The 20,794-nt window shown below is 38.0% G+C and overlaps 1 protein-coding gene across 2 annotated transcripts in view; it reads right to left on the reverse strand.

The window, feature by feature from the left end:
• RNGTT (RNA guanylyltransferase and 5'-phosphatase) overlaps positions 1-20,794 on the reverse strand; it is a 193,792-nt gene that overhangs the window by 88,866 nt on the left and 84,132 nt on the right. The window contains exon 12 of one of the 2 annotated variants that reach the window (XM_074896018.1): positions 9,036-9,104. The exons of the other annotated variant lie outside the window; for it this stretch is intronic. Coding sequence (XP_074752119.1) covers positions 9,036-9,104 — 69 coding nt within the window. The remainder of the gene's footprint in view (positions 1-9,035; positions 9,105-20,794) is intronic. 2 annotated transcript variants of the gene reach the window in all.

Genomic DNA, 20,794 nt, shown 5'->3' on the forward strand with positions numbered 1-20,794 from the left:
GACAGTCCATTTTCAAATGTGCTATTTCTAAAAACAGTGACCCAGTAAATACTTCAAACTATGAGTAACAAATTTATGTAGAATAAACCATTCTGCTTTTTAAAGAGTCTTTAAGTGTTTTGACCATCCAGATACCACAACGCAAGTGTCAACACTCCTCAAAAGCAACCCTGCTTTCACAAATCTTAGGCACATATGTAATTTTCCTGAAATGCTGGGCTACTGCTTACACTTAAACATCAGGATGAAGATCTAGCTAAATATTCTGCCTTATGCTGATATAAACCGCTATTTTTGCTTTACCGCTATGCTCCCGACTAATAAGAAATACAAACATTTTATGAAGGATCTTCATGGGAAGTTAAGAGGTCTGTTGGCTGCCTTGTTCTGGCATGCAGAGCAAACAGTACTTGGAGAAAACAATCTCAACAAGGTAGTTCTTCTAGATATTTTCCTAAATCTTTTCAGTTTGATAGAAAGAGTATAGATGAATCATATATGAGGCATTCTGTTTATTTGATAGCTATTCTGGGATCAGAAGAAAAGAGACTCTTGACAAAATACTTTCCATTATATCTTTGTGTTTCCAAGTCATTCCTGATCTACCACTTGTCAATCCTGGACAGACAGTTGTAAAATTCAGGATGAGTAGGAACATTGCTATAGAGACAAGTGACCACTTCATTAGCCTATGTTAAGCATGAAGAGCTGAATCAACTACTGGGATGATTCAGTAAAAAGTTCTCATTGATTCAAAGCAGAACCTCTCCTAGACGTCCCTATCCAGTCATAAAAAAGTTTTTCAAAGGTGATCCACCACACATAAATTAACATAATTTGTGGAATACAGGCTTACTTACTCTCTAAGAAGCAGGTATGTTTTGCAGAAGCTGAACAACTGCGTTGGTATTCTCACCTGAATATCACATTTACAGTATATATTCCTAACAGTTATTAATTTTAGTTAGAAAGTACATGCAATCTGACATAGCTGGAAGCATGACAGCAACTGCATTCAACAAGCTCCTTGGCATCAAGCTTTGAGACAAAGAAGCTATGCAAAAATCACAGTTGAAAGATTTCATGAATGATGATTCTGCCTATCCTAGTACAAAATACATCTTTATTTTCCCAACGTTTACAACAGTAGCATCCAGAAAAAGCACTTTTTTCTTCTCTTACACCACATGCACAGACACCATCATATTAATGTCAACTGACAATCCTGTAGATGACTAGTACACATAATGTAAAGTGTAAGAAAGATCATTACTGCCTAATGCCATGGGCAGGCAGGGTTATTAAACTGCAGAACAGAAGCTCAAGAACCCATTTAGATAGCTCCCATAAATGCAATTCATTACCTGAGAAATAAGAGAATGGCAGATGGTGTAGGTCATAAGCAAACAAATGAGATAGCATACCTATTAGAATTAACACTTTCCTTAGGTAATCAGACTCAAAGCACTGACATCCATTCAGATAGACATAAAAAGGAAGTCAGGTTAATCAGTTTTGGCAAATAGCATATACCTTTGCATCTGTAAATGTACTACAGGACCAACAGCAGAAAGTTAACAAGAAAAACTTTTGCTATACCATTACTTACAGTCAGAGCTAAAAATTACTCCCCTTTTTAGCCAATTTTGTCAAGTAGGGATGCTAGGAGTTTGCATCTGTAAATAATGTTCAAATTTCCTGAGGTTTTTGAAAAGTAAGTGGAAATCATAAAAACCTTCTATGTTCAAAAATCATGGAACTTTTAACAAGGAGTCTAACAATTTAATTAGATGAGCTCTAATTAATTGACCTTACTTATAATGTTTAAGGTAGCATTTGTTGTTACTTTTTCTTAATTTTCTCATTTTCTGGTTTTCCAAAAAAAGTAGAAAACAAAGCACCTCAAGATCACAAAGACAGGCTTGAACTGGTGTAAGAATTTTACTTGCATAGTTGCAGAAAAACTCTCAAAGAAATACTGTGCATTACTAATAAATTTGAGTATATTCCTAAAGCATATGATAGAATGGTATATTTGAGATACGACTAGCTATTTAAGAAAGACTAATTGTGAGGAACATTGCCATGGAAATTGAATATAACAACTATTCATAGGCAGAAATGAGTTGTAAAGCTCAGTGACATTTCAGGAGATTGACAGCAAGTTCTCTGTTAAAGGAAAACCTACAACAGCAGAAAAAGCGCACACTGACATGACAACAGCATCCCCTGACTAGTAACAAATTCAGTCATGAACATTCCTCTTACAGAAGAAATCATATTCAGCAAAGAGATATTCTAAAGATACGTGAAAGATTTTAGTAGCGTGGGCCAACACAAAGACTGATGAAAATTATTCTCTCTAAACTCCCTTCCCTTCTGCTGCAAACTCTACAGAAAAAAAACAAACAACCAAACAACAAAACAAAACAAAAAAACAGCCAGCCTTAGAATCTGCATTAAGTAACTGAAGTACTGATCTCTTCACCCTGGTATCCAGTGACAGGACGCATGGGAATGATTCAAAACTGCTCCAGGGGAAGTTTAGACTGGACACTAGGAAGCATTTCTTTATCAAGAAGATGGTCAAACACCAGAACAGGCTTCTTAGAGAGCTGGTTGATGGCCCAAGCCTGTCAATGTTTAAGATAAATTTAGACAATGCCCTTAATCATTTATTTTAAGTTTTGGTCAGCCCTGAATTGGTCAGACAGTTGGACTAGATATCACTGTAGGTCCCTTCCAACTGCAATAGTCTGTTCTATTCCATCGCCTCTGAATCTTGTATGAATCACTACAAAATTAGAAAGCGAAATCCAGAATCTTGTATATTTGTTAGAAACAAAAATTTATGGTATCATATGATTCTTCCCAAGCCTTTATATACCAGTTCTGATATTGAGACTGTATCTGAGCCCATCTGAAGCCATTATTTAATACTGCAATAGAAATATTTAACAATATTGATGTCCGATCACTAGTAAACCTAAAGTCTGAGTTTCAGAAACATTCCAGCAACTTGGCCTCTGTTTAAAAATTCACAGACTATTCAATAGAATGTATACTGTGGAAGGCTTACCAATTATACAGGACTGTTTAGGAGAAACTGGCACTGCTTAATGAAATGTTAAAGTTCCCACTGTCTGGAAAAGGGGAAACATAGCCCCCATTTTAAAACAGGGTAATAAAGACGACCTGGGGAACTGCAGGCCAGGCAGTCTTAACTCTATGCTGGGCAAGATCATGAAGTAGATTCTCCTCGAAACTATGCGAGGACACATGGAAAATAAGGTGATTGGTGACAGTGAACATGGCTTCACTATATGGTCAAATCATGCCCAACAAATCTGGTGACCTTCTACAACGGGGTTACAGCACTGGTGGATAAGGGAATAGCTACTGACATCATCTACCTGGACTTGTGCAAAGCATTTGACACTGTCCCACACCACATCTTTGTCTCTAAATTGGAGAGACACTGATCTGATGGATGGACCACTCAGTGGGTAAGGAATTGGTTGGATGATCACAGTCAAAGAGTTGTGGTCAATGGCTTGATGTCTAAGTGGAGAGCAGTGACAAGTGTTGTTCCTCAGGGGTCGGTACTGGGACTGGTGCTGTTTAACATCTTTGTTGGTGACATGGACAGTGGGATTGAGTGCACCCTCAGCAAGTTTGCTGACAACACCAAGCTCCGAGGTGCGGTCGACACACTGGAGGTATGTCATCCAGAGGGACCTTGACAGGCTGGAGAGGTGGGCCTGTGCAAACCTCATGAAGTTCAACAAGGCCAAGTGCAAGGTACTACACAGGGGTCGGGGCAATCCCAAACACAAACACAGGCTGGGGGATGAGTGGATTGAGAGCAGCCCTGAGAAGAAGGACCTGGGGGTATTAGTGGATGGAAAACTGACTGTGAGCCAGCAATGTGTGCTGACAGCCCCAAAAGCCAACCATATCCTGGGCTGCATCAAGAGAAGTGTGGCCAGAAGGTCAAGGAAGATGATTCTCCCCCTCTACTCTACTCTCATGAGACCCCACCTCCAGTACTGTGTCCAGCGCTGGGGCCACCAATGTAAAAGTGGGTCCAGAGGAGGCCATGAAGATGATCAGGGGGCTGGAGCACCTCCCTTATGAGGACAGGCAGAGAGAATTGGAGTTGTTCAGCCTGGAGAAGGATCCAGGGAAACCTTATAGCAGCCTTCCAGTACTTAAAGGGGGCTACAGGAAAAATGGGGAGGGACTCTATCAAAGAGAGTAGTGACAAGACAAGGGGCAATGGTTTTAAACTGAAAGAAAGTAGATTTATATAAGATATAAGGAAGAAATTCTTCACTGGGGACAACATTCCAGGGACACTGGCACAGGTTGCCCAGAGAAGCTGTGGATGCCCCCTCCCTGAAAGTGTTCAAGGCCATATTGGACGGGGCTTTGAGCAACCTGGTCTAGAGGAAGGTGTCCCTGCCCATGCCAGGGGGTTGGAACTAGATAACCTTCAAGGTCCCTTCCAACCCAAACCATTCTGTGACTCTGATTCATTCTATGACACAAAGCATGGCCTCCTGGAGATATTTTATGTGGTGTATCTTTCAGAAATATTTCATTCAAAGTTAACTTCAGTGATTTTGGGGGAACTTTTACAACAACAGAAAATAACATAGCCTATTATACAATGGGAATAGCACAAATAATTAACAGGCAACCAACTATTTCAGATCACCACTAAGTCTGCCAACGGAAGGGAAGGAAAATATATTAAAAACTCATTCGCTATTAGAAATAAAACCATTTGCATTATTCTCCTTCCATCTTAAAGGCTAAAATTCTGTTAGTATTCAGTATGGAGAGTTATGTGTTAAATAATTCAGCCATTCTTCAAAATAACATTTATCTTAGAAGAACGGAGCTCAGCAGCTGCCCTTCTTCCTTCCCCAGAAAAATCGCAGAGCCACACGGCTGGACTTTATTCCTCATCCAAAATAAGAGCATAGAGAAGCACCAAACGTAAGTCAGCCTGAGCCAATGCAAAAACATCACAGAGTTCAGGAGGAAAAAAGATGGAACAGGAGATAATAAATTCTGAAACAAGCTTTCCACAGATGCTCAAAAACTATCCTTAGGCCTTCCTAAGCTTTCTTTCGGGTGGCTAAAGTAAGTAAATAATTCCTATGTCCTTTTCCCAAGCAAGTGAAAGTAATAGTTCTAGCCAGCAAGAAAGTCAGTTATTAAGAGATTGGTAGCATAAAAATTACAGCCTAAGATATCTAGCAAAGGTATGATTTACAAGGTAGATAACAAAAGTAATTTCATTGATGAGTGGGCATAGGTCAGAAAGCCGATTCTGCCTTCTGATGAAGCCGATTCTTCTGATGAGATAAGAGACAATTTTTGAGAGTTCCATTAAAAACACAAGGCTGGCAATCTGCATGTGTTCTAAAACAAATGTAAGTTTGCTGTTTTGAAGTAACCTTTTAGAAAAAATGATTGAATGCTTCCAATCTTCACGTAAGCATTCAGAATCTGTGTGTAAGTTGTTTGGCTTTTACCTGCAAACTAATTCACTCATTGTCTAGGGTATGATCCCAGGGCGACATACCTGTCCATGAAGCTTCCTGCTGGCCTGTTTCACTCCTCCTAATTAGCACTTAGCTTCGGTCCCTGCTCTGCCAACCTGTTACATGTAGAGGGATCAGAAAGCTGATCAGATGAAATGGAGCTGACTTAGCCATATGGGAGTTGTATTGGTAGCATCTTAAATGGATAGAAAATGATGCAGGGAAAAGAAGCATTAGAGAGAAGCGACATAAAAAGGAAATCAAAAGGTGTGTGGGAAACAGACTACTGGATAGAGAGGATGCATGAAAAGAAAAAGAGGAAAGGAGAAGAGTACAAAGGGAAGAAGAGAAACAATAGTAAGAAAACATTGTCTTATATTTGTCTCTCACCATGGAGTTGTTATAGAGAATGGTACATTAATGCAGGGGATGCATGGGGGGCACTATGAAGCACACACCACATCAAATCACCTCAAAGCATTCTTAAATCATAAATGGGGCAAAAACCTCCATCGCTTCCACTAAACATGCTCTTATGATCTGTGAAAGCTTCCAGTCTCAAAGGAAAGGGAAGAAGGGGGAAGAAGGGAGGCATCCATCATTGCCTTCCAGTTGTCACTGTGAAATTAAAACACTTATATTGGTTATTGCCCAGGGTATACAAGTAACTCAAGTAATTGATGAATTAGTTAGGAATAATGCTGCTCAGTTAGCATGACCTTGCAAAATAAACTAACCTGCACATGCAGAAAACAGTCTCCTTAATCCTGAACGTCGTTTCTACCATCACCAGTCACAGTGCAAAATAATTTCTGCTTCAGTTCAAGAACCTTGCTATTCATGAGTTTAGACAGGAAGACTAACAGAAGAAAATAAACCCTATCATATCTAACTGAAACCCTAAATTTGGTAGTAAAAGAGTTTTTCACAAGTCGCTTTTCATTAAAGCATGCTGATTTTTCAAAACTCAAGTAATTCACAGGCACTTAATGCCAAATCTCTTCAAATCCAAGAGAAAAGTGAGAAAACCCAGAGCTCTTAGAAGCGAAAAGCATAATTCCTATTCAGAAATCATCTGGGGTATTTTTATTTTTATAGTAAGTCAGAATTAAACCAAATTTGAAAACAACAAAATGTTCTTTCTCTGTCCATGCTGACTCCCAGTAACAGTGTTGCCTATAGCTACTGGAGAATATATCCATACACTCAGGTCTAGATGCCTGTATCTAAGACCAGAGATGAAGAAAAGCATCTCTGAGTAAATAAAAAAAAAAAGGAACAAAAAACCCACAGAAAAGACTTTCAAACAGACTGACCCAGTAAGCTCAACATTCTTTAAATAATTAACTTCTGCATTCTGTTTTAACTATTATAAGTATGTAAAGTGTGGTTATTTTTCCCAAAATATTTTCCTGTCTATAAACGGTCACATTCTATTCATCCTCCTCTGCTGCCACTTCATCCTTCTTCATAATTTTGCTCTGATTCTTGTCCACTTTTCTTCTCAAAACTCACATGAGACTTCACGAGCTCCCAAAAGATGTTCTTACATTTCCCTGATATGCTGAACTCAGCATCATTTCTGTCCGTCTCTTTTTCTACAAGATCAAACTGGTCAGTAAAAATGGTTGTTAAGAATCGTTTTCTTCTGGATATGCCATAGTCTCTTCACTTGAGACAAACTGGTTCTATAAAGGTCTTTCAGTCTCATGATGACGAAAATTCAGGCCTCTACCCCAATCAACAACAGGTATCTTTCTCTGTGAAAATATCTAATACATCACACATATAACAGCAACTGTAATACCAAACCAAAATTATTTCAGTTAGAATTCTCAAGGGATCATTTATGTTTTGTCATACTGTTGCCCTTGTATTGCTATTAATTTCTGCTCTCTGTACCACATAAAAAAGCAGCATCAGCTATCTATACCAGCTTCACCCTTTTCAGATAATCAGCTTTAATACTTATTTCTCAATTAATAGGGCAACAATAATTTATTTTGCTCTAAATATATTATTTATATTTTCTGAACTACAAAAGCCATTGAGAAAACTGCACTTTGCTTAATCCAGGAAAAGCAGTTTAATAACAGATGCAACAAACCTGCATTCCAAAAATCCTGCAATAATACTGAAATTTGAACATTAAATCAAAATAAACAAATGCATCCCATATTTTAAAGATTTAAAACCTTTATAAGCATTTATGCAAGAAAATGAGCTTTTTGTTGGGCTATAAATTTTGCAGTATGCTAAACCAGAAAACATAAGTTCCAGGAGCACAAAAAAAAGATCAGGTATTAATTCCCTGTAACAACAAAGAGACACATTCTGCAGTAATTTCATTTCAACTAAAAAAGGTAATTTCAAATTTAGCTGTAGTAACTCTGTATAGCTTAGCCTCTAATGGCCAGGAAAGTAGGTCTGAGAAGCCTTTACAATTGCTTTTATTTCAACAATATTCTAAGACATCATCAGGACTTATGAAACTATGAATTTTCTTTAGTAGTTTTGTTTTGAATTGGAAATAGCTATCTATTTTAAAAAAAGAAAAGCTACATGGTCTAATTACTCATTTAATTTATGGTTAGCTGATGTAGAACTTGGAATCTTACTTCAAGATGGAAGTGTCATCACCCTTGCTAACAGGATCTACAATATAGGAAGTAGACCACAAAAAACTTGTTTTATCTGGAAAACTGAATACGTATGTTTCCTGTGAGTAACTGTAAGGGTAAAAATATTTGTCAAATTTGAAAAATCAAAAACAATTCCTTGTTTTACAAGGTAAGAAATAAGTCAACATGAATGATGTTACAGTCACTACCTATGCCAATATACAACACACACTGCAGTATATCTACTGTATCAGAGTCAACAGAATCAGTAGTAGGATGGATGAGGCCATGCTACTCATTTTCTTTAAAGCCATCCTTTCTGCTAAAGAACCATTTACATTAGTTTTTCTGGTTGTCTGCAGTTCTTTTGATGACTTCTCCCCAGCACAGTCATATGCCTTCATACTGGTGAACATGGCTCAAGAATAGATCATGCTTTAATTGCACTAAAACAACACGACTCACAAATTTCACCAAAAATTTTAATGTGTGAATATCCTTGAAGAAAAAAAATAATCTGAGATCTGAAATCAATGGTTGAAAGATTCACAGAACTCGTGCAGTCAGAAAAAATCCTTATTTAGTAGCACATTATAGTACACATGTAAAAAACCCATGAGCTGATTCCTGAAAACTACCACCATGATTGATTAATCACACATAGTCACATATTCTATAAATTAGATTGCAATCAGTTGAATTTAATTAGTCTGAGGAACTGGAAAAATAAGAACCAATACTGCAAAGTAATCTTGACCAAAACAAAGATTAGGAAATAGATGTGAGGATGAGTGGGGAGGGAGGGTGAGAATTTCATTTGAGAGTGAAGTGAGAAAATATCCATTTTTACACTACTTACTCCTGTAGGCTGAAATATCAGTCCATCTACTTCATGGCTAACTTCTCTGGCAAAACTTCCTTCCAGGAGCTGTAGAACAAAAGGAAAAGACATCTTTTTTTCCACAGATAAATATTTCACTTAGAAGAGTGCACATCAAAGCAGATTATACTCTACTATTTTAACCATCTGCTAGTTAACTGTTTATTTATGGTTTAACATTAGAGCTTGGGAAATGTCAACATAGAAAACTTCAACAAATTAGCAGTTTTTACCAAGAACACTCAAGGCTGAAACAAGTTTCAGGAAGGCAAATCCTTACATTCTACTCCAGGAAAATGCCTTTGTCCAAAAAGAAATATTGAGAAACCAAGACGATTCTGTACACCAAAAGCTGTAAAATCAGTTCTGATACAGGACACCACAGTCATCTGTGGCCAAATTAAAAAATACATTTGCCACTTTAACATGCAAGTAGCGCTCATTTTAGATTGAAACTACGCACTGAAAAATATTTCAGGATATCATTCAAAATTCACATTTGACAGACTCCCTAACTAGGGCATAACCCAGTAACACAGCTACACTACTGTAGAACTGTCCAAATTAATTTGGTTTACATTTTCAAGGATTGTGAATTCCACACGGAGGTGAATACATCTATCAAGATGCATTTACCAGAGAAAAACCATCCAACTAAACAAACTACTGAAACCAGCTAATCGACAGTTACAAGAATTGATGATACACTTCCATGTTAAATTATGACTTGCCTAAGGTGATATATGAAATGTTAAGAAATTTGGTACATTACTAGTAAGATGGTTGTAGTAGGCCTAAGAGTTGTCTTTTTAAGCTAAGGAGTTTGTGAGCTGTAGGAACGAAGAAAGAAACTCGCATAAACATAGATAAAGGTCTCAAGGACAGAGGATGTGGAACCATGGCGACAGAAGATAATGGGCATTGTATGACCCAAAGGATTAGGCCCAGGCCCTGGCAACAGAAGATAACGGACATCACACTTGAGATAAGGTGGGCAACGAAGGATTTAGTCAGAGGAGTCTGGCTTTTAGGGGCTGGCTATTTCAAAATTGGGGAAAAGGTGATGAGGAAGCCTACTGGCCTTCCTCCTGAAGACCCCTGAAGACCCCCACCTGGAGGCGATACACAGGCGCAAGAGTGACATGATTGTTTTAAAACTGCTGATAAAGTTTTTGGACTAACCACGCCTTAATAGTAAATATGTATGGTTGTGTTGTGCAATCCTATGAATACGTATAAGGTACCTGCGTTTAAGTGGTAAATCTAAGGGTGCCTGGTGTGCACGCTTGTGGAGGAGCGATCCCCCGTGCACCCAGCACTGCAATAAAGAATGCCTGCTTTCTAAAGCTCTGATTCTGAGTCTTAAGAGAGTTTTTCTTCAACCAGCTTTTCAGTATCAAAGGAAAACCAAATAACCAGTGAGAACTACAACTGACAAATAATAGCAAAGATCAGGAGAATTACCAAAATTACTAATTTTTATTTGTTTTACTGTAGAGATGAAGAATCTGTCCTGAAGTTGTAGGTGCTTTTAGTAACATTTGAAAAAAACCTTTGACGTATATATAACCACATGGTCATAAAACATCGCAAATACAGAACTTGGTAAATCAGTCAGTTTTAAAAGCAACATGTTGGCCTAGACTGTTGATTTTGTACTATCTCCTTTCTATAGTTCAACTTAACTCAATGACGCACTGACTAAATTATTGAAATGAAGTCAGTAAAGGGCGAAAGTATGAAAGGAGTTGAGAATTAAATTTGTATCTTAATATGGGCTGTACAACACAAAGTAATGCACTTACATGTTTCATGGCCAGCTATTTAAAATAATAATTATGTAACAACGGTATTTCACTTAAACCTGTAATTGTTTGCATAGAATAACTGCCATTTTGCTGTAAAAAAAACCTAGCTTTTTTCCTTATCCACAGTCACGATCATATCTGCACTTACAGATGCATCAACAAATACAGCTTTCACTATTCAACTTCTAGATACAATTTAATTGAAGAAACACACTCTATGAAAGTACTCTTAGGTGTTAAAATATTTTAAGAATATTTGATTTTGAGTAAGACATCATCCAGGCAAACACCATTTTTCAGTAGAGAAAGCCCATACTTGGAAGCTAAAGCTGTAGCTTGCATTTCCCTGTTATTTTGAAATTTACAGCTGAGGTTCACAGTATGATGCATCCTCTAGCAGATGTCTACACAAAACAACAACAACAAAAAAATCCCAAATTCTTTCATAAAGTCATTATTAGTCTGTGCTTCATTGGAGCAATGAGTATATCGGAAAAACATTGAAACAAATGCCAAGAAGTTTACAAAATTTTTTTTAAAAAATTTCTACACAGTCTTCTGTGGATCACTTGAAAGGTTACTATCTGGTTCCAAAACTGACTGGACAGTGAGAAATCTGTCATAAGAATGTGTTTCATACTTACAAAAACACATGAGAAAGATTTCATTAAATTCAAGTATAAAAAAATAGCTCTCAGAATAATAATAATAAAACTTTAAAAATAAAATACAAACTTCAAATTAGCTGAGACTACTTTTTATGTATTTCTAGTTAGCTTATTAAAAGGCACTAACCAAAGTGGCAAAATGAAACCAACCATTTCTGTTTCTGCTTATTTGATGTTCTTAAAGGAACTAGAACTTGAGGACATGGTGACTTTGGTGTTGGATCTTACATAAACTGGATCACTTACTCTTTCCCAAAATACAATTTAAGAATATAGAAACAATCTTTTAATTTGGAGTGTGAGACTCACCTGGGTAAAGCATAAAATTGTTATCATGTACTATTTTAGCAGTAGCTGTCTCCACTCTGGTCTACGTATAGTTTTAGAAAACTACATTAAAGCACGGCTACAACTTCATAAATGGGAGGAAAATGTAAATTCAAAATTTACCATTTCAAAAATACATTCCGGCATTCCTTTTCATTCCCTACTGCACCAAAATTATAAAATGCAAACGAATGTCTCTTATCAGCCTGACACCTGTTTCACAAGACTTGAACTTGTTCTCATTTTGGAGGTCCAGAGTGTTCTAAGACATCTCCTCCCAAGTGGCAATTAGGTTGCAAACAGATTTTACAACCAGAGCAATCCTCAACAGGTAACTAAACCTCTTTGAACTCCCAGTCATTCTGCTTTCATTCCCATTAGGTCAATTACAAGTATTTGAATAACACACCAGAAGGGAATTTTAACTAGAAAGAATTAGCAATTGGGGTGAGGGGGAGAGGGAAGTGGGAAGGAGGGAACTGAAATTTTCTCTGAGCTTCTTCCCATACACATGTTCTTGAGAATTAAACTATTTAGAGGTTGTCTGAACAGCAGACTATATATACCCATTGAATACTGCAGAAATTTTTGAATGACAGGAGAATGAACAGAAAAGGAATGTTTGCCATATAAGCAAGTATTTTTAAGACTAAAAAAAATAGTCGATATAGGGTTTTTAGGTTTATGAACTTAAAATGCAGATACCACGGTTCACCTTTTAAAAAAATTATAGTCAACTTTCCACACATCTTAAAATTTCTAATTAACTTGAACAGTACCGTCTTTTTTAATCGTTACCATGATAAATGGCACACCTGCTTGACTGGGATGACTGCCAGGGATCAAATAAAATGTAATGCATCTCAATGACATTTTATAAAAGAGGGGTAAATGATGCATGCAAGCTAGTTCTTCTGGCATGCTGTTCCCTGTAGCCTCGTGGCATCTATTTCCACCTGTGAACCCCTTTGCTCACTTCTTGCAGCTTCCTGCTTCCCTGTGAACACTGCAGTAAACCCTATACTCATACTACAGTTTATTATTTAAAACTTTTCTCTTCTTAATTTATAACTAAATCAAATTTCAAATTATTGCTGCACCAATAATATTCCTCTAATGAAAAGAATCGCATGGAATGAGTGGAGTTGTGTATGACAAGTAACAGGATGTCTCCTTGCTCTTTAACCACTGAAAAGAGCAGCACCGGTACATCACCAAAGCAGAACTAACACCCTGATGAAGCTGATTTAGCTCAAACATAGAACTAGTCGTCAGTTCTTGAGTGGATAATTGAAAAATCATGCTTTGGACAGATCTCTATACTTATCAATACAGAAATCACTTGGCTCCTCCAGCAGGAAGAAGAGGAAGTTTTGGTGCAAATTCTGTGTAACACTAGTAGGTTTTTATTAATGTTTCTGTAATTCTGAGGCAAGCCACATGATTCTGGCAAGTTTTCATGTTACTTCATTCATAAAATAAATCCAGTAGGTACTACTGTGCCTTTTCCTTCACCTCACAAAAAAAAAAAAAAAAAATCTAACGGAAACACAACATGCTGTGAGAGTTACGTAGATTCCAAAACATAATGACAACTCTGAAAAGTCATATTGATTTTCTGCAGAACAGTTTGCTAGAGTCCTTGCACACAACTATTATCTATCTGCTATGTCACAATATGAAAATACTCCCAACCATTTTGTTTGTATTTCTGATTCAAAACTGATACCGCTTGTTAGCCTACTGAAAAACTTGGAGATACAGAGAAAAAAATCTTCCAATTTTATAATACAAGACAAACATATGTCCATTTTCCTTGCTTTTTCAGTTTCAGAATGCTATACGCTTCATTCTGTTTCAAGTCAAACTAGAGCAACTGCCTGCACCAGTCCCTATAGGCAGATTTCCAGAGCCACCTTCAAATTACTGATCACCTCTACCTGTTCACTTCACAGCAAAAGCTGCTAAAGGGAACATACTTTATTCAAAACTATTCGCTACAAATAAACGACTAATTGAACTGTCAGTTAATTAGAATGTAAATTACCTTCAGACGTGAGCATAGTGTCATTCCTAACTTCAGAGTGTCAGCACCTTCACTGGCTTCGGTTTCAGCCCAATTTACAAGACAATCCCTTCTTCTAACGACAGCCCTCACCATCAGACTACAAAGTAATTCTCACACGCTGGCAACTGTCAAGTTTTACTGACATGAGCTCATAAATCTCTGAATATATATTACAGATTCTTTAAACTTATACAGTCTTTGGAAAAAGATTCGTAAGATGCCAGCACCAATAACAACCTTTTTAAAGAGAAAACAATTATTCTGGCTCTTTCCTTGCACTTCTCTAAAAGAGATGGACTATTCTGCTTTTAAAATATGAAATCACTCCTGTTTTATTTTCACGTGACTTTGTTTCATCTTGCTTGCCAGTTTCTGTATTTTTCTGTTTTCATACAACAACCTCCTCAAGAGCCCTGTCTTATCTCAGTATGCACTCTTTCATGAGATCTTAATTATCCTAGTTCAACATAAGAATTATTTACTTTAACAGTGGTTGCTGATATACTGAAGACATCCCAGAGAAAGTTTTACATCCAAAGTGGGAGGTACAAATGCTTTCCAATGTACAGTGGTTTAACATTCAATAAAATGTAGCTGAATTTAATGTATCTGCTACTAAGAGAAGTATTTTCATCATATTTTTGCTAATTCACAAGCTTAAAAAAAATTCACTTCTATTATTACATACAAGAAGTCTCTGAAGAAAGGATCTATGAATCTCAAATCTAGCTGAAGATCTCTGTAACAAAACCAGTATTTCTACTGGTACCCTCCCTGGATTTAAGCTTAAAAAACCCAAACCAAATAAAAAAAAAAATATAAACCCCTGCTTAATAGAACTATTTCGCTTAAATAAAAATCAGAATAGAAAACTCGATCTCCCTTGTTATGGGTAGAAGAAACCTACATTGAGAATAATCTACTATATAATATCTTCAGAAATTCTGGTTTTGAATTACATCAGAAATCCTGATGTATGACAGAATGACGTGTGTTAAAATAATGCAAAAATAGTCTGTCTCAGATTCATCCCAATTATCACACTTAACAAAATAAATCAATCGGTAACAGGCAATGATGGACCCATCACCCAACTATTAATATTCTGAACTGCAGCTTTCAAACATAAAATTTTGAAAAGGAGGCCTCCTAGAAAAAAAAATTAAACATGCTGTTGGTGCCGTATAAGCTTCCCTTCAGATGATACACAGGCTACTGTGCAATGCTTGAAAATATTATCAAATGCAGCTTAATGTCAGGTGAGGGAACCTGGTCCCTCTAAGATACGGTTGTAGTCTCTCTCTTTCCTTCTCCCCTAAATCTTTCTATTTTCCCCTGTCCTGCAGCATTTCTTTTTTTGGTTTGTTTTGCTTCTAAAAGCAGAGAAGGTATCAAGAATTAAACAGCTGCTTTCAGTCTTAAAGCAAAAAACGATCAAATAGCATTTGAGTAACTATACACTGGGGCGGGGGGCGAGGGGGAAGGTTTCATATATTATTTTAAAATAAAACTCAAAATCTCAAAGTTGGCTACTACTTCACATTTCAAGAGAAACAGAGCCCAAAATACAGTGTTAAGTTTTTGGTTAATTGACTGAAATTACCACAAATATATGGCAAAACTTTCAAAACAGTCTTTAGTGACTCTGGGGAATACATGGTTTTGGGAATTAAAGGGAGCATACACATTCTGAAAAAAATAAAAAAAGGGGAAAAAGGACAAACCCTCAAACTGAATCCACTTACACTTTTATCTTTTTCATGTTTGGGATATCGTTCACCTCACCTAGTGTTAGCATTTGAAGTAAATTAGCAGACCTAAACAAATCTACTTTAAAAGCTTGAGGGGAGATGGGAGAGGATCAAAGACATAATTCTGGCCGTTCAACTGCTTCCCTCCCTTCCTGCTCAAAACCAGACGTAGTGTGGATCATCACTTCAGATGAACTTTCAGACAGCTATGAGGATGAAACCCTCTCGTCTCATGCATGTTTAATTTCCTCTTCAAGCGATATGCTCAAGAACCAAATAGCTTTTTTGAGAACTGTGCAGTCTCAAGCTACAGCATACTGTGATGGAGCGCCACAATCTTCATTAAGTTGGTCCAATGAAGTATCGCATGCACAATTAAAAAATTAATGTCTACTTCTTGACACATTATTTCTTCCATCAACTTTTCTTATTTATTCCTGTATTTAAGACACTGACCAAGACATCTCTGAAGAGGTTTTTGGGGCAAAGAAACAAGCTTCACATTTCAAACATTTCACAAGGAAACCAATGTAACCATGTATTTCAGTAATGTCTCTTCTAAACTCGCAGTTATAATTTTTTTTCATCAACTGAAACCATCCCATCTAGACTAGACATAATATTCCAGAAGAACCATAGCAGCAAGAAAAACATGCACTCCCTGTTCTCCTCCACAGGAGTCTCCATTCAGGGAGATCTCTCGATACATGAGTACTTGCCAAAGTATTCACCAGCCAATGGCTCATTACAACTGGCTGCTTGACTCAAAATAGCTCCTTCCAAGTAACTGCGAAGGTCCTGAAATCAAGGCCCTTGGCTTCAGGAGTGTGACTAATACATGGCCATACAAGTAAATATTTCTGCTTGTGCCCTGTGATGGATGCCAAAAACTGTAACTAGCATCTCAACATTAACATTTACTTCCCTCCAAAACAAGAAGTAGCCCATCTCTCATTTATATGATTTCATGTTTTCCTCCAATCACCTATAAAAATGTTGAAGAGTAGATTTTTAGTAATTTAACATGACCTGGTTTCCTTTGTGTTATTCTCACTTATAAATGAGGTAAAAACGGTATCAGTTGAAGTGTGTCTTTACAGCAAAGTCCAATTCTGTATTGCATCCTCGATTATTCGTTGTACTTCACTGTTTAAAGATTACTAATTTTTGTTTGCTGGAAAACTGCTGGAAATGCACCATGACTGAGAGCACAGTCAGAAAACCACACCTTATATTAAATATTCTTAAACTAATATACAAAAAAAATCATGAAGATAAAAAATATTTTGTGTCCCATACTAATGGTCTAAAGATGCATAAAGGAAAAGTAAGATTAAAAAAACCCTGTAGAAAATAAATTAAAAAATGAACTCTCTAAGAACTAATTATTTGAAGAAATTTTATATGTTAATTAAGACCCAACACATATTGAAGAATAACTGCTACATCTTCAGTAAACCAGTGAATGATCTATTTTGCCCTGACTACATAAGGAACATAAACTTCTCACATGCTCATTACTTAAAAAGAAATTTTATGCTCTTGGGCTGCAAAATCAGTGTGAAACTGGGTGAAAAACCTTCCAAAAAAATTTATGCTTAAAGCTCAAATCCTAGCGTTCACACAGCCATCCACTCAAGACACTAATTCAAGACATAAACAGAGAAAAGCTGAAAACGTTTGTCTGTATGAATACATACATCTTGGTAGCACTTGATGTTAAACAATAACTCAGTACTGAACAAGAACAGTACAACTAAACTCCAAAGGTTCATCTGTTTAACAACACTGCTATTCTGAACTATGGCAACAGCTGAATCATACAGTGACGAAAATTATACCGAGTGCCTGAGTAGACACATGAGAATTTTCTCAGTTGATAAAATTTAAAAATACATACTTTTTATAAAATACTATTTTATGGAAAGCCTTTCAGTTTGTGAATTTACTAGAAGCTCTGAAAACAATCTCACTGAAAGACTAAACCTCTTTGCCAAGTTAATCATACTGAACATTTAGGCTCAAAAGACATGAAAAACACCTAATTACTGCAATGGATTTGTTTCCTATAAGAATAAAAGCAGATAATGGCAGCAATGTGAGACTGATGTTCACTAATATGATCAAGAGACTAATTATTATCCGTGAATCATTTGTAGCATTCAAAACTTGATTAATGTCAGGTCAAGTTTAACATGTGATAGGTTTTATTAGTAATGCTCGGCTATCCCACAGCTTGTCAGTTTAAGCAAGTGCCATCTGTTAGGTATAGGAATAGCCAACAGCCACAACAAAAGCACAGTGGATACAACTGGTCACTGAAGTACGTTTTAAGAATTCCATAAGGGAGCTACCCTAATAGTTTTAAACATACTAGACTAGAATCCAGCACAAAAAGACCTACTAAAGATAGGAAATTTGTAGCCCCAAAAAATGCAAGCATGCAAGGCAGGCTTTTCTCACTTTAAAGCTTGACCAAAGACGTACTTAGTAATACTGAATTTAGCTTCACAGATTGATCAGTCTCTAAGAAAAATTCTTTTGCAAGAGGAATATGTGCATTTTTCTTTCTACACTTCTTTATCATCTTTAGCAAGCATTCCTGCACAGAATACACCGCTTTACCCTTTAAAGCATCACTCATGGTATTGAAGTACATATGATGCAAACTACTGGCTCATGTAGCAAAACGCTGTTAGAAGACAATGAACCTAAAATTCATAATCCACAAAAAAATTTTTACTGACAGTCTCCCAGTTATTACAATTAACAGATAATGGCAAGAAGAAATCTTTTTGCAACAGGCTCACTTTTCTAGTAATTTCACAGCACTTTGCAAGGGGCCAGCTTTACCAGGGGTCACCTCTCCCATGTACAGCCCATTCACAGCTCTTGCAGCAGGACGGGAACTCACCTGCTATTGTAAGAGCTCACCTGGCCACCTCCACTGAACCTCCACAAGCTCTGCACTAAGAAGACCGGGAGCAGCAAGGCTGAAATAACATGAAGTGGCAACAGACAGGTGCATGCACAGAGAGGAAGGAAGGTGACCTAATTCTACCTGGGTTTGCTCTGGCACCTACACACTTGTGGTTTGAGCCCAGAGAGCAACCGAGCACCATGCAGCAGCCCTTCACCCACTCCTTCCACCTAGTGCTGGGAAGGAGTAAAATTAAACAAAAGGCTCGAGAATCAAGGTAAGGACAGGGAGGATTTAGCTCACCAGTTTAAACGGTCACAAGCAAAAGACAGGCTCGTTAGGAGAAGAAAACAAGAACATCACTTTAATTCAAGCACTAACAAAACCAACACTTAACGGACAGAACGGGACAGTAAGAAGTGTCACCATATCTCTTAAAACACCTCCCCCCCATCTCCCTTCTTCCCGGGCCCAGCTTTTGTTCCCGATATTTCTACCTCCTCCCCCAGCGGCACAGGGGCAGGGGATGGGGGCGCAGTCGGTTCCCCGCACCTTCCTCCAAGGAGGGGGGAAGCACTCCTCTGCATTCTTCTCCTGCTCCACGTGTTCCCCTCTGACTGGCGACTGTCCTCCACAAACTCTCTCTGCCCTGAGTCCTCCCCACGGGATGCATTCGTCTCCAGATGCTCCGGCGTGGGTCACCCCACGTGTTGCAGTCCTTCCGGCGCTGAACTACAACAGCGAGCTGCTTCTCCCCTCAGAGTCCCGGGATCCTCCACTGGCGGATCTCTGTTCCTCCAGTGACCCCCATGAGTGTAGGGGGGTCAGCCCTGCCATCTCACCACGGGATACAGGGGGGGCTCTCGGCTCTGCCCTTCCTTCCACTGACCAAGGTGTTTGCATGCGTGTCCTCCTTGTAACTCCTCCTCAACGTCCCAACCCTCTGCAAGGTTCTCCCTCTTAAATATGTTACTGCAGAGGCACAGCCAGTGTCGCTAATTGGCCTGGCCTTGGTGCAAAGGCGGGTCCAACTTGGAGCCAAGGGAACTTCGAGAAACTTCTCACAGGGGCCACACTAGAGCCCCCTCCTACACTACCAAAAACCACACCCCACAAACACAGCATAGTGCTCTCCTCTGGTCTAAAACCAGTTAGAAACTCAGCAGGAGCACTGATATTTCAGTGCATTTATTTACCTCACAGCTACAACAGCCCTCTCAGATGTATTATAAATGTTCTCATTTAATGGCTTTCTTGCATTCTAAGTGGATGAAGCTGAAAGGCTGCAGATTCAGGCTGCCACTAGCATAACTTGCAGTCTGTACTTCAGCTCCAAGTGTTCTGCTTTCTGTCTAAGAGCATGATGTGCAGGGCTCCCTGACTCCTTGATGTCTTGTTGCAAAAGCCAAGTATTCTAAAGACTTGATGATAGTAGGCCAGACACCACGAATAACAATTAAAAGAACCATAATTCCCATAGAGCTTCATCCTCAACCATTTGCCCATGCAATGTCTGACCAGGACCCCAAACTACTCGTGCTTAGGCACTGGCATTCTATCTAATGACACCACTCTTCACCAATTGTCTTTTAGAAGAGCAATTCTGCAAAAAAGTCTTTACCAGAGTCTATGTATTCTTTCTAGAACTGGAAAGCAATAGAAATTCCTGTTTATACTCATGTGATGGGGAAAGAGCAACATCTCCACGCAAGAAAGCCAGAGAGACTCAACCCTTCTATCCACAACCTGCTTCATGTCATGATTGAGGCACCTCTGAAAAAACCAAGTTATTCCACACACCGGATCCTCAGAGCTTTCCCAGCTTCTACTAGAACAGCTGCTAGTTTCACAAGGGAGTGTCATAGACTGCTTTTTTCATAGAGAACTTAAAGCACAAGAAATCACATATATCATGATCTGAAACCTGCTTCTTAAATCTTTTCTAGTACCTCTCTGAAAGTTTTAAAGAAAAGCCATTTCTAGATATATGATTAACTGGAAGTTACTGTAGTCTGTGATGGGATGCAACCTCACCTCTGAGACAGTAGAGGAACTGCACTAGCTTGATTTCATTACCCAGCCACAAGCGCAAAATTGCTACAGTGAACAATAAAATACATTGCGAAGGTGGCAGGGAATAAAGTTTGATGGTTCTATTTTGGTTTTGAATCTCTTTACGGTTTTGCAGCTAATTCA

The sequence above is a fragment of the Athene noctua genome, chromosome 1 (assembly GCF_965140245.1).
Source record: "Athene noctua chromosome 1, bAthNoc1.hap1.1, whole genome shotgun sequence".
NCBI lineage: Eukaryota > Metazoa > Chordata > Aves > Strigiformes > Strigidae > Athene > Athene noctua.